Source organism: Oryzias latipes, chromosome 13, assembly GCF_002234675.1.
Source record: "Oryzias latipes chromosome 13, ASM223467v1".
Taxonomy (NCBI): Eukaryota; Metazoa; Chordata; class Actinopteri; order Beloniformes; family Adrianichthyidae; genus Oryzias; species Oryzias latipes.
Window position 1 is genome coordinate 19,390,984 of NC_019871.2, and position 26,293 is coordinate 19,417,276.

A 26,293-nucleotide genomic window follows, 5' to 3' on the forward strand; every position below is an offset into this window, starting at 1 on the left:
GATGTCAAAGAGAATTCCAGCTCAAGCTATTGATCCATCCTTCTTTCTTAAATTCTCTGTCATCCGTTTGGCGTGACGGGCGGAGCAAAATGCCCCGAGGCGCAGAAAAGGAAGGAAGAAGAGTGTTTGTGTCTGAAACTCATTTGATCTGAAATCTCCTCTGTTTTTTCTCTGACTTCACACCTTCAGTTGCTTCTTGCAATATTTAAAGGTTTGTGAGGTGACACAGTTTGTGCCCGTGTAATGATGAGAGTGGAAACCTCCCTCTAGATGGAGATCAATTGCATTAGAATGGAAAATTTATGATGGTCAACTCAAATCTTCAACTCTATTATGTCGTAAAAAAATGCATGTCCCTGTGTTTCAGAAACTTTTCCAGACGTTTTTTTGTTTTTTGCAGATTTCTACAGAGGAGTCTTCCTTCAGTCCGACTCGTCCATCACCTCTGAAGCCCCTGAAGCCCGCTCTGAAGAGATCCAGCGTGGCTGAGAGACCCACCGAACTCCCCACTAGTAAGACACACACATTCACAGACAACAGCACACTGAGGATGAGCCCTTCCAAATACATCTTAATCCTTGTGCTATGACCCCACCCTTACATTGACGTGTTCTCCCTACCATGACAAAGGTGGATAAAGGTGAAGAGGATTTCATGTATCCATGGACACCAGTGAGGTTCACAAATCATTGAAGAAAAAAGGTTCAGCGCACTGTCTAGTGGGTCTTGATGACCCAACTCCCAATGTAAAAGTGCCTAGGATAGCGCAAGGGAGTTTACTATTCAAATCTGCTGAGAATTATTGTTGTGATTATTCCACATGTGAATTGGAATTTTGCACTAATATCTCTTTGATGAAAATACGTGTGACATACATGTGGTATGCTAAACTAAGCTTTATGGTCAAATACGTCACATTTTAGCCACATCATTGTCTTTCTTTTTTATGTTTGCTTTAAATGTTGTTCCTTTTGAAACCAATCTTAACAGCTTTATCAGGTCAATGCTGCTCTATTCCTAATTGGTTTTGTGAGACAAAAATGAACTGATGTCTAAATATGCAGTATTTGTTAGCATATTCATCAGTACATTGGGACAATAACTGATCTAATTTAGTAGTGTGAGAGAAATAAAAATGTAATCATGTTTACACACGACTAAAATTGCAAAAATGGCAAAACACATAGTAACCCTTGTGCTATCCTGGGCACTTTAACATTGGGAGTTGGGTCATCTAGGACCCCCTAGACAGTGCACTCAACCTTTTTTTCTTCAATGATTTGTGATCTTCACTAGTGTCCATGGATTAAATGAAATCCTCTTCACCTTTATCCACCTTTGTCATGGTAGGGAGAACACGTCAATGTAAGGGTGGGGTCACAGGATAGCACAAGGGTTAAAGTACGACTTGAGCTGCAGAGTCAGGAGGGAATTTGACACATATTTGTGTCTCCTTCAGGCCCACATGAAAACTCTGGTATCGCGGTGAAGAACCTTTTCTGTGGCGTTCCAGACCCAGAAGCCCTGGAGGTAAGAGCGCCACGTCCTGAATGCATCCAGCGCTGGCACACGCACTGTGACTCACACTCACACGTACTGAGCGCCCACACAACCCTATGCTATCTCTCACATGCAGTCCTTCACGCTCTGCAGTACAGAGCCTCCCACTCAGGCAGGCACACATGCTCCAGCTGCCTCACTGTCCGACCTCCTCCATTTGGTCTCAGCTTTTCATGGTGGAGTACTTCAAACTGACCCCCCCCCCCCCCCCCCATGCACTCATCCACCAATAGTTTGATTCAATGACACACAGCTTTGTCTTTTTAAGGTGGAGCTTTAAGGTGTTTTTGCTGTGAATCTTGTGTTCTGCGGCACAGTGGAGGTTGGGTTTGTTAACATTGTGTGCTTGTCTGGTCACCTGTGAAGAAAAACAACAATGAGGAGAGCCCCTCGTCTCCTGAGCACAGGAGGCCGTCCAAACGAGTCCGGATTTCCATCGTGGTAAGAGATCCAGGCGAGCCGAACGCCTGGAAATGGCTCTGCTGCAGGTTTATCCACCAATCAGTCGGCTGTCAGGTTACAGTCATTTCAAAGCTAATCCCAAACGCCGATGGACTGAGATTAGGCTCAGCCGAAGCCTGTCTGGGCCATCGTGCAGAGAAGAACAAATTCTGTGTTCTTTTCATTCCATGACCGCTGACATCTCACCGTTTCTGGTTCCTCACATCATGAGGAGTAACCTGTGTCTACGAGTCTGATTATACAGAACACCTGACTACCAAAGAGCCACTGGAGGCAGAAGCCTGTGCTGAAAAAGGCTCATGCTATGAAGGTTAAGAAAGTCACTGCCAGAAGACAGGCTCTGCAGTTCCTTGATTTAGAACTTCTTTAAAACTCAATTTTCTTTTGAGTTTTTCTATGTTGAAAGATGTTTTTCTGCAAATTCTGCAAAAAACAAACCAAAAAAAACATTTGGATTATTGTACCACTAATTTGCCATATTTAAAAGACATTCCAGGCTTGAATGAGTTTCATAGTCAAATAGCTGCCTGTGTATGTTAGAGAATTATTAATAAACCACCAATTAGTACAAATTTATTTTTTATATCAGTTAATGTTTGCATTTTTTTTAAAAACTTCTAGAATATGTGAAACCCAGAAGAGTTGGAATTAAATTTACGCTGTAGAACTTAAAATCATGCAGAGCTTTTCTTCTGGCTTTCACACATGTGGAAAAAGTTTTGAAGAGCTTTGTAGATACCCACTCTAGCTTCTTAGGTTCCAAATACATTTCAAAAAATAAAACTTTTATGTAAGCAGAAAAATAAAATTGCAAAAAAGAATTATTATTTAGGCTTTTTTGTTGTAATACAGGCTAACAGTGGTTTTACGGTGGTCAAGTGTTTTGCTGGATCATTGTAGAATCAAGCATGCCGTTCCGTTCATCACCAGCTGAGTCACCTGAGGCGTCCAATTAGTGTCTGCCTCCCAGAGCAGGCCCCGCCCTGTTCCTGGAGTGACCCAGCGATCCCATTTCATCTGTCTTAAACTGATTTAAACATGGGAAGACACTCTGAGTGGGAAATGTTCGTTTGGGGATTTCTGTCGGGTTTTGTGGCTGTTGAACTGCATCATTTAGGAGACAGATGCATGATGCATGAGAAGGACTGCCCAAACCGAAACCTGGATGTTTCTACCTGTCCTTTTACATACCAATGCATGATTTTGTTTAAAAAAATAATAATTCAGAAGTGAAATCACTGTGCCAAATCTGCCATCCTTGTATGGAAACATAAAACCAACTATTTCTACTAATCAAAAACCTTTGAGTATCACGTAAACGTGGATTTGCTCAGAATACATTCATCCAATTGGAAACATCAATGATTGAATACAATTTTTTACTCTTTACATTAAATGTCATTTACTTAGCAGGAGCCAGGCCTAAAGAGTTTCCCTTTGGTGAGCATCTTTATTTCTCCAAAAGTTTGGATCAGTGTTTAGAGGCAAACACACAACAGTTGTTTATTTTTAGTGTATCCTGACACATGTTTTGTCATATTTTAAATTGTTTTGACATTTGGTGATTTATTAGCTAAGCTCAGTTAGTTTGGGGATATTTTCTGGATAAGTGATGGCCTGGTCCCAGCAGGATATGCCCCCCTGGACCTCATCAGGGAGGCATCCAGGAGGCCACCTCAGCAGGCCTCTGTAAACTGTTAGTCAAAATTTAAAGTCCCACTCTGATCCTCTTTTGATTTATTTTCAAAGTTTTCTCAGGGGACTTTTAATTATAGTAATGTAGTTTTTAGCCAACATTCAAAAATGTGTGTCATTTTCTAGGACATAGTTTCTGCAGAGCAGCAGTAGTTCATTCAGAAAAATTAATCTTCCCATTACTGTTGCCGAGAGCTCAGAGCAGGGGCTTGTAGCCCGTGCGGCATATTTTCTACTTTTTCAAACTTGATTTTTTGTGTAATCCTCCTGATTCACAACAATCTGAATAAAGAAAAGGTCAGAAATGCAATGTCAAGCTTAATATCCTTTATATATTGTCCATCATCAGAAACGACTTTGAGAGCATGTTAAAATCCAAAAATATTATTTTCACCGGGTCTTTAAACAGCTTTTACACTAAATGGACTTTTTGGAAAAGCTTGTAAAAACCAGCAGAGTTGAACCAAAGACAGTCATTACCCCTATTTAGGCGATTCACTTCACAACAGATATTTTTTTAAAGAGTCAGCAGGAAATTTTTGAATTAGTTGTATCATGACTGAAGGTTCAGGTCTCTAGCATTTGTCTTCTTTTATACTTTAAATCACATTTGTGTATTCTTCATATCGGATGGTATTTGACGGTAGCAGATCCATCAGTACGAGTTGGTATCGTCTCTACAATTAATCCTGGAGTTTTAGCTGTTGCTTAATGAAAGAACAAACCTGTGGAAAAAGGACTTTCACTGATTCTTTGACTTTTAAGCAGAAATACATTTTTGAAATACATTCAAAGACTTTAAAAATGTATTCTTTTGTCATCTGCATCACTTGATTTTATTAGAAGATCTCAGGCAATCCTTCCTTCAGATTTTCATTTATTGTTCTGATAATATAACTACATCAAAGCTGTAATGTGGACTGGAGGCAATGAAAGTCCTCCATTACTCTAGCCTTTTCAGTCCATTCCTTCAGTTGTTTGGCCGTCATGTCATTTTTCTTGTGTTTCCTCAGGGTTTGTGTGGAAACACGCAGCTCCAAGGTGATGAATTACATGGTTTTAGTGTCAAATTTATGGAAAAGAAAACAAAAAATCCAAAAGCAGACAATATTGCATTCTTTAATCGTGAACTGTGTCCCGCAAAACTAATATCCAGCTGTGCTTGGAAATTATATCTTTAAGCAATAAATTACCACAAAAAATGTCCAAAAATCCAACAGCGAGGGTTTTTAATAAACTGTGGGGCAGAGAAAATGGAATTTAGTTTAAGTTGAGAGGAAAACACAAAGTTTGTGATCTGATTAGGGGGTGAGGAAAGCCTAGAGAAGGGGTCGGGAACCTTTTTGCCCAAGAGAGCCATAAACGGCACATATTTTTAAATGTAATTTCGAAAGAGCCATACAATAATGTAGTCTCCCTTTCCCACACTGAGGCACTGAGACTTAACCTCTTTTAAGGTTCTTTATTCTGGTGACTGCAGACAGCAACAAACGCCGTACAATTAATTCAGCAACTCCTTATTCTCTTCAGCGAGATGAGAGCGCTTCTCCCAACTTTATATTCCCCTGCTCCCGCTCCAGCCCTCCCATTTCCCTTATTTGGCCCAAAGCTGAACCCCATTGGTCCAGATTACCTAACAACAGGCTGAGCGACAGAACTGAGGGCCAATCAGATCTCTGCTTGATGCGTTCAATGAACTCCACAACTTTTAACGCGGCCCAACAGCCACCCAGTCCAAGTCAGTAAGCAACGATATGTTTAAAACTAAATAAACAAGTGAATGTGTGCATTTGATGTAATTTCAACATTTTTAAAGTACAATAAGTCTGTGGATTCTTTTTTAATAATATTGTTATGCTGTTGCTGATAAATGAGGCGTTGAGACTTTAAACCTGATCGTAGGTTGGTCTGAATGTTCTGTAGATGTGAGAAAGACGGCTCACATGCAGACGCGGAGCCAAACACACACACCCACGCTGCAGTGAGTGACGGGTAGCGGGTTTTACGTTATTACAATCCCTGCGCGATTCACCTGCTACCTGTGCCCACAACTCCACCCCCACCCCCACCTCACCCTCTGCTTTCTTCCTCTAACATCCCGTCCCCGCAACTGCGCGCTCTTTCTCAGAGACGGGAGCACGCAGTTTTAGGCACGGCAATTCACAGGTTTCCGGGTGGTACAAACTCTGTGAAATAATAGATAATAGTAAACTGATAGTTTTTTCTCCAAGCACCGCTACTACTGTGCGCCTCTGGCATCGCATCGCGCCCGAGAAGGACTGGTCTAATGAAAAAAAGAAAAAAAAAAGTATAATTAAAGATTTGTCTGCGAGCCCCATGTGACCATCAAAAGAGCCATATATGGCTCGCGAGCCATAGGTTCCCGACCCCTGGCCTAGAGGCTTCGCAGTGACAATCACTGTGCATCAATAGACCACAAAAGCATTTACATGGAGCAGCAACTTCACCTTCGAGTCAATGACAAAAGGCAGTTGTTTGTTGTAATGAAAGCGATTCATCAAACAAAATGCGTTTGTGTCACTCATCACTGTGGGAGGGCCGGATGTCTGGATGATCTAACAAAGGTCTCTGCTGCAGCACAGAGTCTGTCTGAGAAGGTGAACATGAATGAACCAGCCTATTGCAGAAACAGAAGGTCACCGGTCCTGAGGAGGTTTATGTCCAACAAATCCACATGTGATGTTAAACCAGCAGACACTACAAGCTGGATTTCAACTCAGTTTTTAAGAGTTTTTCAGATGTTGCTTTATTTTTGTGATTCACGAGACAAATGTGTGGCTTTTTGAACTGGATCAGACAGTTGTTGTTGTTTTTTTTATCTGATGCATCAAGTGTTCAAAGAAAGTTTTCTGGCTTGTAGGGCCTCCTTAAGGAACGCCGTGAAAAAAGAATGTACCACTGTTATGTGTGTGGTAAATGTATCATAAAATATACATGTTGCGATAAACTTCACTGAGCGGTCTATGACCTTTATGGTTCGTGTGGATAACCTGGGTGCCCCGTACAGGTTTGACCATTATCCACCCATAAGGGCAGTTGCGACTAAGGCATAGTACAGTATCAGATAAAATTCAATTAATTCGATTTCAACGTGTCAAAAACATTGTTTTAATTTGAAAAAAACAACAACATTTGACTGCATTATCACAGTTTTTTGGTGATCTATTATTTTTGAAGCAAAACCCAAGTTTTGCTTCAAAAAAATTGGAGGTCCGCCCTTCAACTCTCCTGGGCTCACCCTGTTTATTGACGGAGAGTGCTTGGTGTTGTCATAGCAGCAGGTTGGACAGACTTTTATCAGCCTCAAAGGTTTCCACTAAGTAGAAGGACTTAATACAATCAGTATCTAACAGCAGGAGCAGCTTTGAGGTGATGCAGAGGAAGTTGGTGTTCGAGAGAGAGCCCCATAAAAGCAGAGGACCCTGCCCCAACACCGTCATGACGTGGCAGTGATTTAAGGTGGTAATACAGCTTCAATTGTGTGGTGAGACCGATAGAACCTGTCCAATAAATTTGTGGATGTGTTAAAGAGGCCAAAAGGCATGTTAGTTATTACTGCCCTGCAATGAGCTAATAGGCAATAAAGAGTGTTGCAGACATATAATCATGTCCATGTGCAGTAATCTAAGCCTGTGGGTTTTTCCTCTTGTCATCAGGAGTTACGAAAGTTTAAAAGCTTACGAGGCTGAAAGCTTTGCTGCTCCTTGCATGACCTTAAACCTAGAAAAACATGGACCTCAGATCACTATATTAACCAATAAATTCAGCTGACTTTGTTTCTATTCATATCTGAGGTCATTTAACAAGAATAAATGGAAGAAATGTGTATCTTCCTTATTTCATTTCTCTCTATTTTATTGTTTTAATTAGTTTTTTGTCTTTTTGAAGATGTTTCGGGGACCTGTTTGTGTCTCTAACATCAGACCACACCAGCCAATTCCTTCCTTTGTCTAATACAGACTGAAATATTGATGCAGAGTAAATGACACCAGTAATCTGTTGCACAGAATAGATGCTGCCCTGCCACTCCTCGCCATTTTTTCTCATTATTTTTCCAGCGGCCTTGGCTCTACCTCCTTTTATTATTGATGACTTGAGTGTTTTGCACTGTTTTGCTTAGGAGGGTTTTCTTTCATTTGTCATTATGCATTTATGTGTTGGTCAGAAGTTGCGTCCTCGTTTGTTTTTGTCACGTTAAGGCTGTTGCGTGTGCGTTTGTGTGTCTCACAACTACAGACCTGAAGGTGTGCTAATGACTGTATTTCTTGGTTAAAAAAATTACTTTGCTAAAAAATTAAAGCTTCTACAGTTGAGTAGTTTTTAATCCTAAACTTGTTTTTAATATAATAAAGTCTGAACTTGAAAGTGTTGTCGTTTGATTTGACGATCCACAAAGAACTTCAGCGTAAACCTATGTAAAGGTATTTACTGGTGCCTTGTCTACTGTTTTCAGACTTCCTCTTCCTTGTTTTATTTTGGTTTTGAAGATAGAAATGAGCACCTTTTGTGAGATAAATGGGAACAAAAACAACCTTATCATCCATTGAGACAACATCTACAGGTTGAGCGATGTGAGTTGACGTGAACAGACTGCTCAAGTTCCCAGAACATCTTTCATGCATTGTTCAGGCCGGACAGCACGTCTTTCTTAGAATGAAGTCTGCTTTGAGCTAATGGTCATTAGGAGGAACTCTGAGAAGAGGCAGTGAACACGTAAGTCTGGGAGCAGATCAGAAAACATCCAATTAATAGTGTTTGATGAAGTCTTTGCAGTTTACAACATTTCAGATTTCCTAGAAGATCATAGATTCTTTAGAGACCTTTGCTGGTCAAAATTGTATTCTGTCTGACTGATGGGAATTTAAAAACAAAAACTCAGTAAGCCTATAATTTATTAAGATAGCATAACCCATTGATGGGATCAAAGGCAGAAAACAACCAGAATGCAGAATGTTGCGTCTTTCTGAATCATTCAGAAAAAGAAAATACAGGAATGATCCTTGAGGAGGAGGGGATGCTCCTAATCGGTCTGAGGATTTTTAAATCACACCACCTTTCTCAGACTCTTCAGATGGCAGAAAAATGTTTTACGAGTTGGTTTGAGGACAGAGATTGAAAAAATGTTATAAACTGTTGTGTTCTTCTGTAGTACTTTGTGTACGGATTAATCCACAGACAAAAATATGATATAATCTGGCTTGTTTATAAATCAACCAGAGCATAGTCAACGGCATCCACCATATTGACACTCCGCACACCTACTGTACATACTGTAGATGCATCACGTGACCACATCACCTGAACCAAGCAATGACAGGTAAACAAAATGTAATATTCTATCTAAATGTTGTAAACTGTAAAGAGGAAAGTTTTTTATTTCTTGACCACTATACAAGCCAAAACTACCAAATCCACCAAAATATCCCAAAGTCAAACATGCAGCTTTCCATACGGTACATTTTGGAATTGATCAGAGCATTGATCACATCAATGATCCTTAGGTCAAATGCATCAGGACCTTGATCACACTTTAATGAAATGTGAGAGGATTCAGACAAAAAACATACGAGCAATCAAAACAAGATATGAATTTATGGCTTCTCTGTTTAGAGGAGGTTTAGAATCTTTACCATTTGTTTTTCAGAGACTCGTTTTTTCTAATGTGAAGTCTTCATCTTAATGTCTGAAACCTATTTTTTATTTTCCATGATTAAATGAAAAAAGGTTCTGCCCCAGTTTTCTGAATAATTGTGCATCAGCCTGAACATAAAGTCTGGAAGCTGAACTCACACAGCAGCTGCACTGGATCAGCAGATAGCAGCTTATTAAACTACCTCTGACCCCCTGTAGCAGTACACAAATGACCAACCAGAGTCATTACAGCGACACATCAGTGTGTGCTTATACACACATACGCACATGCAGCCGGGACTCCGCCTGCCTCACTGAGAGGAACGTTTTATAATCTTGCTGATTTCTCCCACTTTGCTCCTTCATAAGTTTCTGATTTGAGGAGAACCAGAGATGGATCCAATTGTTCTGCATTGATGTTACAGGGTGGTGATGGAAAAAGAGACCATGAAATTGTTGTAGAAAAGTGGCCAGTAGCTGTAAAGGAGAAGAAAAACTTAAATATCAAAAATACATTGAATGCATTGACTTGGGCAAAGATTAAAAGAAAAATTCATGTTTGGTTTTTATCTACCTGAACTCACCTTCCTGTTCCTCACTTCTGTTTGTCAGACAGATTGGTTGGATTTCCCTCTTCCCTGGTGTGCCTGCACTATGAAGGACTGTGTACATTGTAGTGAACACAAAACTGACTCGAAAATCCCAGACATTTTTTTTTTTTTTTTTTTTTTGCAGAAACAGCATTCTCAGTTGGCTGGGGGATTTTTTCTAATGATTATCCTTCATGACTGAACGGGAACTTTCTTTGGGTTTAGGATCAAGCTACTGGAGTTTTTAAAAAGCTGTGGAAATAAATCTAGGATTTATCCCATTTCTAAAATCTGTTCTTTTTGTAGCTGTTAGATAATAATTAATACAGTTTTTCAGTCACTGTTGGTGTCGACTGTCTTTGCTGTTTGAGTGAAAATACTGTAGATGACAGTAGAAGAGGGAGAATAAGGGAAGGATGTCAACTGAACACACACCATCATCCAACACACTCACAGACTCCATCATATAAACACAAATAGGGTAACTCCATCTCCCAGACCCACTTCATCAAACACACTCACTCCATCATGCACACTATCACACAAAGCACTCTACATCACAAAAAACAAACACTTTTTATCACACAGACACACACTGTACATCTCACAAACACACTTCATCTCGTACATACACTCCATTACACACACACAGTCACTCCACAACACAAAACACACACTCCAGCACACACGCTCCATCGCAAAAACATACTCTTTCCATCTCACAAATACACACAATCACTTACACATAAACACACAGGACAGCTAATATTTTTGAAAGCATCTCTTGTGCATTTACAGTTTCATCTCTGTGTTTGGCAAAAATAACACATTTTTTTCCTCTTTTTCCTCTTCGCTGTATGTTTTACCATTGTTTTCATTCATTAAAAGCAGTTATAGCAGGTAAATATCGCCACTGCATCACTGAAATGTTCACTTGAGTGTTAGTATGGAGCATTTATCAGTCAAACAGTGATGGAAAGTCTGGTTTGTGTCCATCGTTCAACTCTCTTTAGTTTATTAAACTGCCGGCACGTCTGGCCTCTGCCTGCATAATGATCCTGTAGGGCCCCTCTCTGCCCCCCACAGCAACAGTTGCTAGGGTTACCTGTGACCATTGGGCCGCTCCCGTTCGAGAACCACTCTACGAAGGGAACATGCTATCTAGTGTATCTGCTATGTGTTTACTCAGAACCATTGACCGTTCGAGAGCCGCTCCACGAAGGGAACATGCTATCTAGTGGATCTGCTATGTGTTTACCCGGCATCATTGACCGTTAGGCCGCTCCCGTTCGAGAAACCACTCTTCGAAGGCAACATGCTATCTAGTGGATCTGCTATGTGTTTACCCAGCACCATTGACCGTTGGGCCGCTCCCGTTCACCAGGGGAACATACAATCTAAAGAGAGAAGGAAGAATTAAGGGGAGCCAACAATATTACACAACCTGATTCAATTTTAACACCAATGCAGTTAATACTCATTCGCGGCTTCCACCTGACTTAACATATTCATCATTCAAACCAGACTTATTTTTCTTTGAGCCGCTAATATTTCATCAGAATTTAATCTAACATAACTCTGAAAAGCGGAGGAGGACCACCTTCCCATTGCTTTTAGCTGAGATGATGGCACATGAAGAGCAGCAGTTGTAGCGGCACCTATTCTCAGGGAGTGCAGGGTGTAAAGGTCTGACGGAAGACCGCAGTAGTAGACGTCTTTGAAGCACCAGATCAAGGAATGCAGGGGTGACATCATTCGCCGGAAACGGAGAGCAGACAGGGAAGTAGGGGTTCGCAGGCTCAGGATGCAATGTATAGATAAAGACAAAGCATAATTAGTCTTGGCAAAGAATATAGAAATAACCCAGAAACCGCTCAGTTTTAAATTCTTGATATAAATGGAATAACAGTGCTTTTAAAGAACAATTCTAAGAAGTGAAATTTGTCGGCTGCGGGAAGGGTCGGGCATACGGCGCTGGGGGTCGGCCGGCTGGGGGGGGTTACTGCGTGGCGGCGGGGGGGTGGGGAGGGTAACCAGATGATTGTGAGTATGTGTGCGTGAGTGCATGGGTAGGACGGACCTGGGGGCTGGCTCGCTGGGACCCTCTGGGGCTTTCCCTCCCCATCACAGAGAGGGGAGGGCACTGAGAGGGTTGGGGAGGGGGGCTCAGATATTATGGCGGGGGGGGGGGTTTGTAGTGTGTAGGGTTGTAGGGTTTTGGGGGGTGGCTGTGGGTGCGTGGCGATCCCTGGGATGCTTAGGTCACGTGCCTGGGCTGGCTTGCGGAGACGGGGGAGCGGTCGGGTGGTGGACGGCTCATGGGTTCCGGGGGCCCTGGCTTCGTCCCTGGCCCTTGTCTCGGTGTCCGGCGCCGGTGGCCCCCACGGCTGCCACCTGGTACAGCTAAGCGCTCCTGTCTTGTGGCCTGGGGGCCGAACACTTGGTTCGCCCCCTGTAGGGGGGCCCTCTCTGTGCCTGGCCGGTGGGGTGGGCGGTCCCCTCCTCCCGGGCTGCCTGGGTCCGGATGCTCGGGGGGCTCCTGGCCTGGGGGGCTCTCCTGGTCTGGCTGGGTAAGATCTGGTTCCCCTTATGAACACACGGTTCACGTCTGCAGCATGCATGTATCTCCACCCCCACGTGCACACTGCCACACTGCTCCTTGTCTGCTTCATCCCTCCTACTTACCCACAGTGTATTGATGGACAGATTTTTTTTTTCGCTCATCTTAGTGTCAGATTTTCACTTTTGATGTAACATTTGTCTTTCCGGCAGATCTGGTATAATTGTTACAGCTTAAAATAATAACTTATTCAAATCAGTGCTTGTATCCCCCACCTTTTCACCTCTTCCTTTTACTCTCTTCCACCCTCCCCTCACATTCTCCCCTCTCCCTCCCCATACACACTAAATGTAACAAATAAATAAAAACTAATACAACAAAAAGGGGTTTATACAAAGCTACACTCTTGTTTCTCGAAGCTATATAACCTCTTTTTGTGATAGTAAAACCTGTCCAACACAAAAAGCCTTCAGCTCTAATCTGTTGGACAGAACAAGTTAAAATAAAAACAATAAAAAATAAAAAAAAATAAGTGAAATTTAGTAGGTAATTAAGTAAAAGTCCCTTTATGGATTCATCGCACCATAAAACCGCCAGAATCACAAATTCCAGCAAAGAAATTGATAGAGAAATATAGAACCTGCACGAAATCTTAACACCAATTTTATGTACACTAATGTAAGAGAAGTAACCTTTAACAATTCCAGAGGGACGCACCTTCAGAAGGTCATCGAGGAGCAGGCGATGGAAGGGTAACCAAAGACCAAGAATATTTGTAGATGAGGAAGGTCAACATCCCACGTAGCAATGGATCGCAGCTCGGCCGGTTATATCAGTGGTCCTCAAAAAGGTGGACAACAAAGCGCAGACTATCGAAGTTTTAATTAGCCAAGGGCGACTGGATACTGCAAAAGAAGAACTTCAGATCCACAAGGGATCGTAGGTTTAAGTATTTTAGCTAGACTGAACCTTAGCATTTAGAGGCGGAGAATAACAAGCCTCTAAAGGAGATGCCTCTAGCCGAGTGTCATCTGCTTAAACAGGGCAGATAGAAGACTAATGGACACAAGATTTAACTCTTGAACTAAGCTTGAGAGAGTGTAAGTGATAATTTCTCCGGTCAGGGTTAAAATTGCTCATGGTGTTATTAAACACTACCTAGTCAACCGATGACACATAAGATTATCATTTCACATAGAAACAGCCTCAATATAATCTCCATGGCTGAATTCTCTCCCATAAATTGTACTATGCACAAAAAAAAAAAAAATCAATCAAATCTCATCTAACCACACGATCCCTTACAAACCATTAGAGCTGTGAATTCAGGCAGCCGGACAAACACAAACCACTCTTCATAAATCTTTCCCCCCAAAACCAGAAAGCACAGCATCAGAAGAACAAGTGGGGGGAGCCTGAAGACACGATAGTCATTACCATAACATAACCACTCCAAGCATAGAGAAGGAAAGATCAAACGCAAAACACGAAAATCCAGAGCTGGAACATGTGGCCCAGGATCGAGCCACCCAGAACAAGAACACAAGATGAACAGATTACCGTAGGACCAAAGCCACTGCAAATTTCAGGTGGCCCAATCATTGACAAATCATATTCAACCAAAGAATGAATAAACAATACACTGCACAAAGCTAGAGATGACATAATGGGGAGCGGCAAGCATCAATGAACCATCCAGATCCAAAGAAGGAAAATAAATTCGGATGGGTGGAGGACCATACAGTATAGACAACGTGGAAACCCAGATTCGAAAATAAAGTTTATCCACAGAGATTCAAAAGACCACGGATACAAAGGAAATTTGGCCACCGAGAAATCATCAATAACTCAAAAAAATGAAGGGGACCCATCGCCTATAAATATCCATTGCAGGGCTTCTGATAATAAAGTTGATATTATTAAGACTGCCATGACTGAAAGGTAAACCGACCAACAACTGAATGCCAAAGACGCCACTGAGAGGCATAGAGGCAGAACAGTGAGAACATCGGCGATAACAGTCATCCCCAGCCTTATATCGCATTCGGAGGAAAATTGTGGAGACAGCATGGGGAGCTGAAGAAAATGTATACTAATCCTGAAGGCGCATGGGGAACCAGGCCACCGATGTCCAGAAGATGAACTGCGAGGCGCTAACAGGTCCAGATCAAGTCACATCAACCTGAACACTTCCTAGGGGCCACCCACAGTGGCGGCTTTGAAAACGATGCCCCGGAAGAATCCATCACATAGCCCCCACAAACCTCCAAACCAAACCAGAGAGAGAACAACAAATTAACTGTCCAGCCGTGAAAACAAGGCCGCGACGAGACTGACACACTCACCAATGCGGCCGACACAAGTCCCTGAGGCCAGGGCAGGACCCACTGGGGTACACAGAGCGGGGAAAAACAGGCGGAGCATAACCAGACGCAGAACGTGCGGGGGCAACGAACGAGGATCGCCGAGTGAATAAAATGAGCCATAGACGCTGCATAAGAGAGACCAACCATAGGGAAAATGTCCACAGAGCAGAGACGGGTCCAAGAGAGATGAATTCACATTCTGACTAACCAGTAGCTACAACAATGAAGATAATAAACAGAAGAACCGCCATAATAATAAAGCGATCATCGAATTAAAGATAAGATTTACACTCAGCTCCCAAAGAACAAAACAGCAACAGAAAAAAAATGCTAAAAGCCACAACAAATTCAGCCAGCATGAGAAACCTGTCCAAACGAGGACCGCCAGGCTTCACAACCACAGAAAAGGCCCCACAACCCCTGAAACAATAACCGGACGACGCAGAACTACGCAGCAGAAAAGGAATCAGAAGTGCATCATAAAGGATCATGAGACAAAACTACAATTCCCAGGGTCCTTAGGGGCGTGACGTCACCGAAGTAAACAGGAAGCAAGAGCGAAGCCTTAGAAAAAGCAACATGGGAAAAGAACTGCATGCCGCTCACCGTAGAAATTCGGCTGACCACGGCAGACGAGAAGACCTGAACTGCTCCTGATCGGGGGCCACGGACATCCCGAACACCGCAGAAGCACACCCCCTGCAGATGCACGCGACCGCGGCGAAACGAACGCGCTGGGCGCCGTCAGCCGCCCGCTGATCGCCGCAAAAGGAGAGCAGAAACGGCGAAACGAAAACCCACATCAGAAAAATGGGGATCATCCATCCGAAGGACGGGGGGAACACAGCAAGACGCCGAAAGAGAAGGAGACCCGCGGGCTCGGAGACCGGCGAAGAATGAGCGCTGAAGGTAAGAGAGAATGAACAATTGTACACCTGACTTTAATAGGAGGCTGAGCAGGTGAGTTAATTAACAGACCCGCCCTAGGGGAGTAACCTATAATTCTGCAGAGTGTCTGCCCGAAATGCGACGAGTCGCTATTTCATCCACTAATCACTCTGCTGTTGCTTTTTGTCCTCAGGACGATGGAGACGTGGAGGACGACATGACTCTCAGGGAGGTGAGAACATGCAGCTGCAAACATGTTAAAGAGCTTTACACCTAATGTTCACAGCAGGCATTCTTTTTATTCACGGAGGTGCCAACCGTTTGAAAATTGATCATGAAGGAGAGATTAATAATTGCAATTTGTGCCCAGCTGGATTTTATATGATACCATCTCTTTCATATATTGGAGTAGAGCTGTGAAAGAAAAAGCCTGGAGCTAGGTTTAGAATATCTGCACCGCTTAGACATTTCACACCTTGCCTTTTCCAATGGTAGTGGAAATGTGCTAGTATTTAGTAGAAAAAGAAAAAAGTAGAAGAAGCCCCTCTCTGGTTGTACAGTGTAGACACCATGGGGCTATACTCGTGTCCAAGAAACTTGCGTTTAGTTCATTCTTGAACGTGCATCACATGCTTGTGACTAAACTGATGGGAGAGCTCTTGCTTTGAGCTGCTTGCTCTGTTGAGGTTCCTGTAAACAGGAAGTCTGTTCTCCAAATGAACAGTTTGCTTTAGAGAAGGTGAAGGGTCAACCATGACTTTGGTTAAAAGTAAAGAAAACTTCTAAAAAGACTAAACCTAAATGTTATTCAAGAGTGGATTCTTTTAAAGCCATAACCCATTTGATAGGTGCTTTTTCTGCTGATCTCATCCACTCACTTTAAATGATGTTCCTACTGTAAATCTTTGAGAAACATCATCAGAGGAGCAAAATTGTCGCTAATCTAACCAAACAGTGTTGTTGCTGAATTTTGTGATAGAAAAATTTAATCATTCATTGTAAAAAAAAAAAAAGTCTAATATGAATTCAATGAATGGTGTTGTTATTTTTTAACCTTTAACCTTCTTCCACACAAACATTTGAACTAACTGGTTACAGGTAGCAAGAAACAAGCCAGTTTAACAGATTTTGTTGATAAAGTACAGAAACTACACTACAAAAACAGGCCCCTTAGAAATAAGTGTGAAAAAATCTAACCTATTGGCAGATTTTTTTCTTATTTAAAGAAAATCTGCCAATAGGTTAGATTTTTTCACACTTATTGCATTAATGTGGTAAGAAAAATGGTCTTACCACGAATCCTTATTTTAAGAAAAAAATTCAAGACACTAAGACAAGTTTTCTAAAACTAAGATTATTTTTGCTTTTGAAAATCTTTCTTGATAAGAATAATTTTCTTGCAAGACATAAAAAAAAGATAATTTTTCTTGAAGCAATGTCTTTTTATTTTCTTAAGATTCGGTATTTGTAGTATATCAGTTTGTAGAATTAAACTCCTGTGATCCAGTGAGCCTTCAGGGATCCTTTGTCTTGTCTGAAGTCTCTGTTTGCTCCTTGTGACTTCTCTGTTTTCCAATATGCCATGTTGGGAGCTAATATTTTTGGGATATGACATTAATTATAATTCATCCATCAACAGTACCTCACATTTTCTCTTCGTCTGGGCTCTCCACCCCATGTTTTTTTTCAGTCTCATGTTTGTTTTAATCCCTAAAAGAGGCCCCCTCTTTTCTGATGATCATAGACTTTTTTCCATCTGAGCCATAATCTTTATTTACTGCAACAGAGATCCCTGAAACTGATGTGTTTTCTTTTTTAATTTTCAGATCACAGAGTGGGAAGAGAAGCAGCTTGATGAGCAGGTCAACTTCAACAACTGCAAGATTGACCCCGCCCCATTCCAGCTGGTGGAGCGCACGTCGCTGCATAAGGTTTGAAAACGGCTGCTGTTTTCCAAATGTGCAGATTCGGATGGCAAAGTAAAACCAGAACATTAAGGTTTCATTCCTGTTAAATCCAAACCCGGCCCTCAATAAGGAGGGCTCAAAAAAGGCTTAAGAGGAGGGACATCACCAGTTACTAAAAGTTATTCATGTAATCAAACACTGTTCAAGAGCAAAAACTTAAGAAACTTAAATTTCATTTATCTACTGTCTATCCATCCATCCATCACTGAGGTATAATGTGAATGGGTATTCAATCCATCGCAGTGACAAACTTAAAGGCAGAAAATGTTCCAGACAATGATAGCTCCTCAGAGTCACCAAGCATAATAACCAAGATTACGTGTTAAACTGAACGTTTAGAAAATGTAGTTCATAAAACATTAGAACTGAGGTTGGACTTTTTTCTTTTCAGAGAAACCTAAAATCAGATCAAATATAAAGTCATGGTTCCTTTTAATTACAGATGAAGCCATGAAAAGAAGACTGAGCATCTTCATCATAAAATCTGGTTAAAACACTTCCTTACATCAAATGAAGGCTTTTATGGCAACCCTGTTTGTCCCAGTGAACCTTCTTTGAAAAGAGTTTACTTTTGTCCTGCAGTCAATGGCAAAGGCTGGACTGTGTCCAAAGGTGATGGAAGTCAGGCTAAATAATATAAAACTTCTGTCTTTGAAAGGAGAAAATGTGATTACAGTGGAAAGGGGAGGTGTTGGTTGTTGGTTGTTGTTTTCACTGCAGCACATTTCCACCCTGGAGGGGGTTTGGTCTTGCAGGTCTGCATTGCTGAATTGAGCGCATGCACAGAGGAACTTTAGCTCGCCAGCGGCTGTGGCACCACCTAATGCGCTCCATTCATAATGCTCCCTTCTCTCTCCATCATGCTCTGAAGTCTGTGAAAACTCTTTAAACATTTAACAGTGGGACCTGCACCGTCTCACACCCCCTTCTACCGCCTGCAGCAGAATCATGCTGCTCTCCTTCAGCGAGGGGCTCTTCTGCCACCGTCTGTGTGGCTCACACAGGCAGGTTGCAGAGGAAGACTTTGTCTCTTGAGAAACAGCAGATGAAGAACCTTCATCTACTTGTTGTGTTCTTGGTGTTTGCTGCTCCAGAATTCCAGTTGCTTTTCTAAACAAGAACTGGGTTTCCCAATGATCCTTTTCTGCCGTGCATGAAGTTGGATTATTAAGCCTTACTCACCTGCATTCAGACAATGGGATGACCTGTGTGGGCGGAACAGAGTTTTGGGTTGTCCCAGTCCGTAGTGGGTCGTAGAGAGGAGCGGCTGCATCTTGGGGGGGTGCAGTTTTGTCTTGCAGTTCCTTTGAGACATGCACGACCACCTCAAGGGGCGTCATGAAAATTGAACCAATGTAGTCATTGTGGTAAGTGTATCATAAAGTATTGAGGATAATTTTTTTTAAGTGATTAAGTGAGGATAATGGAAGGTACGTGCACTTATGATATACAGGTAATGCTGTCATATGGTGCTCTTACACCACACTCTGGTCATTAATAGGGTGTGAGTACTGCTGCACGCACTAGGTGTGCATGTGATACGATAGGATGTCCATTGTTCACACGAACTACCGTCTGATTTTCCAGTTTCTTCTTTTATTACAGTCAGGCTGCATACAAAGAGCACACACTTATTAAGTGAACAGCACTAGCGGGCGCCTTGCACAGTCCAACACCTGGCCAAGGATTTGGGGCAGGTGTTGAAAAAAATGAAAATTTCACCCACTTCACCCTTACTTACCCTTACGTGTTGTATAAAAGTTCACTACAACTTGTTGCCTGCAAAATAACCATACGGTTGTTCCCCGTACAGGTTTGACCGTTTTTCACTGCAGACAGCTCGTATTCACTCGCAAGGACAGTTTGCTTAATGGAAGCAACTCCAGGCTTTAGTGGAAACCTGGTGATGAGTCAAACTACAGCTGCCTGTTGCCTAAAAGCATTCAAACTTGGCTGTGTGAATCAAGCTTTACTGTCCCAAATGGAGAAAATTTGCCAAACACAGAAAAGGATTGTAACTTGAACCCAGCTGGCACCAGCACTGAGCTGCTCTGCTCCATCCCCGCAGTTCACTGCAGTTATTGTTACTGTATTGGAACAACACATCTCTGATTTGACTGTTCACCTCCAATAAGATGGATTGGAATTTTTTGATTTGGATAAGAAAATGGGAACTGGATTCCAGGAAAAAGCTTCAGAGTGCTCGTAATCCCAGAATATTCAATAATACCCAAAATACACACCTCATTTTGAGCTGGGAGGAAGCTGGTCTGTTCAGAGAAAAGCTCCACACTCATGAAATCATGAGTGCTGCATTAATGCCTGCAAACCTTCCTCACTGTGTCAGGGAGGATTTTGACATTTACCAGTAGAAGAAGAAATGTTGAGCAGCCGAGTTACACTTCAACAAGAAAGTCAGAAAATTACTAAGTACAGAAGGAAAATCGCAGAAATTGATTTCCAATCAAGCTTCACATCTGATAAAACAACTTCAGGTTTAAGGCCAAGTCACCAGTCCAAAAGGCAAATGTTTAGTTGGTTGTTTGGAGAGTTGATGCTGCTGGCAGGAAATCAGCTTAGTCTATTTCTGCTCAGAAACATTCAGACTTTTTTTTTTCCTGAACACTTTGTTCTTTTGCAGACTCACACCATCTTCGCCCTGCTGGGCCTGGACCACGCATACGTCACCAGCATTGGGCGGCTCATCGGCGTCGTCTCTCTTAAAGAGGTGAGGGGCTTTTTATATGTGATAAGAAAAAAAAATATGTAGAAATTTCTAGATCATTTCATGTAGACTCTACCAATTAATGGTTAATGGCATGAGTTACTATGGCAACTTGACATATCCTGAAACATACCTCCATTTCTGGAACCGAAAGCTGAGGCTATCAACTTCCTTAGCCTCAAATTTACCGTGGGAGCTAGCATAACCTGCTTTCTGGAATACCCCCCAGGCCTACAGGGCCAGTGTCCTGCATGTTATCCAACTAATCTGTCAATGAAGCTTTTCATTGGCTAAACACACCTGATCCAGGTAATCAGCAGCAGATAAGGCAGGATTTCTTACAAATTTAGAGCTTGAGGACTGGAGTCAGACATCCTTGCGGGCTACAGTCACTCTTCTTTCAGGCAAGGCAAATTTCTTTGTACATTTTGTAAAGATAGACTATTCAAATTGTTTTACTTAAATTATTAAAACAAATATTTAAAAAATGGGAGTGATCATTTAAAATAAATGAGAAAAGATAGTTAACATGAAATTTAAAGTAAATAAACTTAGTGTTTCAGCTGATCTCAAGTCTTTCTGGAAGTCAGTGGTCCCCTACCCCCCAAGCTGTGGACCGGTACTGGTCTGTGGGACATTTGATACCGGGCCACACAACTTATATTTTTTTGAAGTATTTATAATCTGATTCTGAAGGAAGTTTTACTTTGGAAATCTACTAGATTCTCTCCACTACGTCCAATTCCTTCTTGAAGTATGTCAAGTCTCTCAGTCACGTGTTGACAAACAGCCGCATCTTTCTTAAAACGGCTTCAGTAAATGTTAAATTTGACCCTCCAACCTAACAAAAAAATCGAATGTAATTGGAAATTCATGAACAGAAGAAGAGCTTTTAACTTCAAAATAAAATAAATCTGCATTTAACAGACAAAAAACCAGGATAAAAATATGGATTTCTTGTGACAAATTGTTCCCAAACACCATAATACTATGACATATTAGTCTGCAACCAGTTGTCAAATGTTACGAGGATGCTGCTTATAAAGTTAGTTACATTGTGGTTTCACGTTTATTGTTACATTTAGAAAATACCAGTTTTAGTGACCACTTTTTTTTATTTATTCATTGCACTTTTAAAGTCAGTTGAGGCTAAAGTTGGCATCTGTTTTTTTTTTGTTGCTTCCACTTTGACGTTTATGGGTTAAAAGAAAATCTATATCATATTTAAATCTTTCCTGCATAAAACCTAGTGAGCAAATAAAGTTTAAAGATGCTGCAGATATTTTACAGAGGATGAAGATAGACGTTACCCTCAAAAGTAAAGAGAAACTGGAGGCCCTTTTCAGCCTCATACAGGCTGGCCCATGAAAACATTGTCTGACATTAAACTGGTCCGTGGCCTAAAAACGGTTGATGTGGAGTATAGAAGCTGAATGCAGCATCTCTATGTTTGGTTTGGACTTCAGGGACTGTGAAAAGACTGTATCCAGATGACCGTAGAGGTCTGGCTGGTAAATACTGGGTCAGTAGGTGAGGTTCTACATGATTAAACCAAAATAATAATAAATGAAAAACGTTTATTATTTAGTTTAACGTATATTTATATTAAAGGCTTTAAACTACTATTGTGTCTCCAGGTGAATCTATTGTGGCTAATTCTCTGCTTCTTACGCAGACCTGGTACCCTCAGCTGTCTGTATTTATTCAGGTTTTAATGTTTCTTGACCTGCTTTTATCCATTGCCGAGCAGAACAACTGATGAAGAGGGCAGACGTTGGTTGCGTTTAAACTCCTTTTTTTCCTTCGTCTCTCCTGCAGCTTCGTAAAGCCATTGAGGGGTCAGTGACGGTGAAAGGCGTGAAGGTGCGGCCCCCTCTGGCCAGTTTCAGAGACAGTGGCACCAGCAGCAGTGAGTCGGAGGCCACAGAGCTTCACAAGCTGTGGGATCGCAACAAGAACATGTCGTTACCACGAGAACAAACCCCATCAGAGTCCGCGGAGAAGTCACAGTGAGGGACGGTTGAATAGGAGCAGGTGGAGGACACAAAGGAGGTGGCCTTTCATCTCCAATGCCACACCACCAACCAAATCCTCAGGGCCAAGGATCAATATTTAGTGTGGAGATGATTTTCTCTCCTCGTCTGCTCCTCCTTCTGTGGTTCCATGTCTGGGAGTCCTGCACTGACCCAGCCTGACACTCCCCAGGATGAGAGGGCCCCGTTGTCCCCCCCCTGCTCTCCGTTTACCTTTGGGTCCAAAGCTGGGATTTAGAGGGAAATTTTAAAAAAGGATTTTATGTTTGTTTGTTTTCTTAGGGACGTGATCAAACTTTGGATTTGCAAAAATTACTTTTTGACTGAGTCTTCCACTTAAGCAATGAAATTCAGAGGTTTCGACAAGGAAGAACTCTGTAATTTATGAATGTGTGAGTGTGTATGTAGACAGGAGTGTGACGTCATAGGAGTTTGTCTCACTGGTTTTAGATTTCAGTTTTTTGTTTTTCTGCTTTGACAGATCAGGTGGTCGGGTTTGAATAAAAATCATTGTGGTTTGTCCAGCTGAAGAGCATTAAAGAGCCAGGAGGCTGAGCGATGTGCAGCCTCATCTTCAAATGCTCATCCTCTCTGTAAGTCTCTATGTTCAGGTTAAAGATTATATCTAACCTATGCAAGCAGACGTGTCTGTTGGCTCTAGCTTCCATTTCAAACCACTGTAGCCGCAGCCTTTTACACAAGGCAAATGCATGCAAACCGCCTGCAGTGATGCACTCCAAAAGAGGAGGTTTTCTCCTAAACATAGCCCTTAATCAGCAGTCCAGACAAGGTTGAGGCGGATGGGGGGCAGGAACACTGAAAAAAAAGATCTGTTGGATTGACATAAAAAAATCATGGACATGGGTTGCGCGCAAAAAAATCATGTTGGACCAATATAATTATTGCACATAATAAAATCATGTTCTACCATAATGAATGCTTCTTTGTTTCTGCACCTAATAATTTTACAGAAACACACAAGATTTTATTATGTCATTTACCATAATTTTTTCAAAAATTTAAAAAACAATAAAAATTTAGCAAAACTATTATTTTTTTTAAATTACCTACATAGTTCATTTTAATTTATAAATTATTTTAATAAAATTTATATTGAAAAATAAAATTGCAATTGCAGATTATTATTTAAAGCAAATACTTTCTTGTGCAGTATTACAGTCCAATGAACATATGACACTGAACACAAATTTCAGATTTAACTTTTTTATTATCTAAACTTGAAAAATATGTTTACAGTGTAGCAAAAAGTACAAATCAATATAAATTGGGCTTGCTATTTTTATTAAACAGAAGATAACAGAGCCAAAGCAAACAGCTGGAATCCCTTCTTAGGAAAAACTTTTTAAAGGTCATTTTTATTAAAAGAGTCTGCTCTTTAAGCCTGAAACCTTAGGCACAACTTTGCCCTACAACTCTATTACAGTTTTTCTTTGGATTAACTCAAAGGTGTTTCTGACATGAGGATGGTAATCAGATTTGTGCTGTAAATAAGGCCAAAAAAGCCTTGGCAACTGCCACTCTGACACTTGGTGGGTCGACCACCAAAGCCTGGGAGATGTGGACCATGAGAATGTCCTCTTCCTCGCCACTTTCCATTAGGAGGGAAATTCCCACCGTGGTGTCCTCGATTGCCTCCTGGATTGCTGCATGGTCTTCATTCTAAAGAACACAGAAAATATTTGTGTGCACAGTTTACATTTGAAGTTTAGTTAAAACGTCTAGATTACACAACTCACCTGTACTTTGAATAAACCCCTGCACCTGCTTATGTTGGCGAGAAGGTCAGCAGTCTGAAATACAAAGAGTCAACAAATTTTAAATTCACATGCAAACTTCAGAAAAATACAATTCTTACCCTTGGCTCATCAATAAATGTTATAGTTACTGGGTTAACAAAATCATTATATCCTTAGTGTCATGTTAACAGAGGTAGTGGGATAACTGATCAATCATCAATTTCATTATTTATTATGTATGTATCTTTCTGCATAAAAGTTGTGTGTAAAGAGTAGGGCTGGCAATCTTGATTACCTCACAATTCGATGACAATCCAGGAGACAATAATTCCAATAATATATGGTAAATGCATGGTGAAGGGGACCCACCTGACTCAGTGAAGACTGGAGCATGGACCCCAGCATGATCAGGGAGGAGCAGTTGGAAGTGTTGTGTGATGAGCTCTGTAAATTAATCAGGAAATAAATATAGTGACACTTCCACAGCTTTGTTGTATAATTTTACTAACTAAATATGCATTGGTTTGAAATCAATAGCTGCAAAAATATTCTTAAGAAATTAGACCAGAAAGAACATTTGACACCCCCCTCCCACCACAGGATTCAAACCACGCTTAATGAGAACCCGCGACTTTTGAGATGGAAACTGCAAAACTAAACTAGCAGATCGGGAGTAGCTAATCCCCCCACCCATAAAGGATTCCCATATTAATTTATCAAATAGGGGGAATCTGTGAAGTAGTATTACAGACATTAATATAACTAAGGCTGTAAACTTTTTACTACACATATACACTTGTTCCAAAAGGACATACATATTTTCACTCCATTTTAAACTCTCAAAGCTAAAGTCTCCATAGAAAAATATGTTCAGCATCATAGAATGAAAACAAAGCTCTGATTGAAACCAAAGATCTATGTAAACTGGACAAACCGAACGCATTCTGTGCACGAGACGCGCACGGAGAATGATTGACAGCTGACTGAGACCGAAGTGCGGTGCTGTTTGCTGGTCAAATAATGCCGTCCTTAAGCTAGCTCATGGTGGAACGGTATGGAAAAACGAAATAATGACAATAGTAATGATAGCTTCTCACATTTTCCTTCAATTTCGGTCTCAACGCAGAATTTAGCAAAGGGAAATCCACTTAGTGACGATGAATCCCCATGGCAAAGTTTTTCGCCTGTGGGAAAAAAAATAAACCGCGGTGCCCGCGAGCGCCCACTGCCCCTTTGTCAAAAGCGAATTCCTACGGCATAACTACTCGCCACTCTTCCCCGCACATCGTTTGAAATCACCGTGTTTACCGCTGAATCGGTCTTCGACGTGAAAGAATTTACCTCGCTCACCTCCCCCTACCTGCCGTCACTGCGGTCAAGCCAGCCGTCATTCGGAACTGCGGTGTCAAATGAGCCGCTCCTGAATTTTCACGGCTCTCGCATTCTCAGCTTTACGGTAACAGAGCAACAACGGCTAAAGTCCGGTTTTCAAAGGAATTTTAGAACAGTGAAAAGTCAAATGAATGTTTAGAGAAAAAATACACTAGCTACTCTTATCAAATAATAAAACAATTTTTTTTAATAAAAAGGCTAAGAATAAATTGAGTGTTATTAAGTATACTCCCAACCATATAGCCCATTCATTTATGTTAATAGTAAATATAATTTAAGTTTTCACATATGGACATGTTACGATGTAAAATATTTATCAGAATCAGCACAGACACTTTATAATATAAAAAAGGAGACTTGATCTAAAAATACTGTTTGAGATTTGTCACAACATAGCATTTTATGAGAGAGATGCAATGTTTGAGACACTGTAGTTTAAAATGTTGCCATAATCCAGGCCATCAGCTCCATTTATTCTCTTCAGGACTATGTTGACTACACATACTGATATTTTCAGACACTTTTAATGTAGAAATTTTGAGTTATTCATGTTTGAAATCCCAAATATTTTACATTTTGACAAAGTCCAATCGTCTTTCTCTGACAAAGATGCAATGTTTGAGACACTGTAGTTTAAAATGTTGCC

General features: G+C 41.3%; 1 protein-coding gene and 1 long non-coding RNA gene across 7 annotated transcripts in view; one reads left to right on the plus strand and one right to left on the minus strand.

Annotated features, from left to right (window-relative positions):
- LOC101162182 (chloride channel protein 2) overlaps window positions 1–23,431 on the plus strand; it is a 97,265-nt gene extending 73,834 nt beyond the window's left edge. The window contains exons 18-25 of one of the 3 annotated variants that reach the window (XM_023961537.1): window positions 401–512; window positions 1,460–1,530; window positions 1,927–2,001; window positions 3,433–3,462; window positions 15,967–16,005; window positions 17,600–17,704; window positions 20,382–20,468; window positions 22,284–23,431. In XM_023961537.1, the coding sequence (XP_023817305.1) occupies window positions 401–512; window positions 1,460–1,530; window positions 1,927–2,001; window positions 3,433–3,462; window positions 15,967–16,005; window positions 17,600–17,704; window positions 20,382–20,468; window positions 22,284–22,478 (714 nt within the window). In that variant the 3' untranslated portion in view covers window positions 22,479–23,431. The remainder of the gene's footprint in view (window positions 1–400; window positions 513–1,459; window positions 1,531–1,926; window positions 2,002–3,432; window positions 3,463–15,966; window positions 16,006–17,599; window positions 17,705–20,381; window positions 20,469–22,283) is intronic. The other 2 variants (XM_023961538.1, XM_023961539.1) reach the window with 2 other exon arrangements.
- Window positions 23,432–23,779: 348 nt separating this feature from the next.
- Window positions 23,780–25,819, minus strand: LOC110014005. Of its 4 annotated transcripts, none has more exons than XR_002874435.1 (4): window positions 25,606–25,819; window positions 24,625–24,699; window positions 24,256–24,309; window positions 23,780–24,178 (listed from the first exon to the last, which is right to left on the minus strand). It is a non-coding gene; the product is annotated as an uncharacterized LOC110014005 (long non-coding RNA). The 4 variants fall into 4 exon arrangements; XR_002874436.1 differs by having other exon boundaries at window positions 25,597–25,819; XR_002874437.1 differs by having other exon boundaries at window positions 25,616–25,721.
- Window positions 25,820–26,293: the final 474 nt, after the last annotated feature.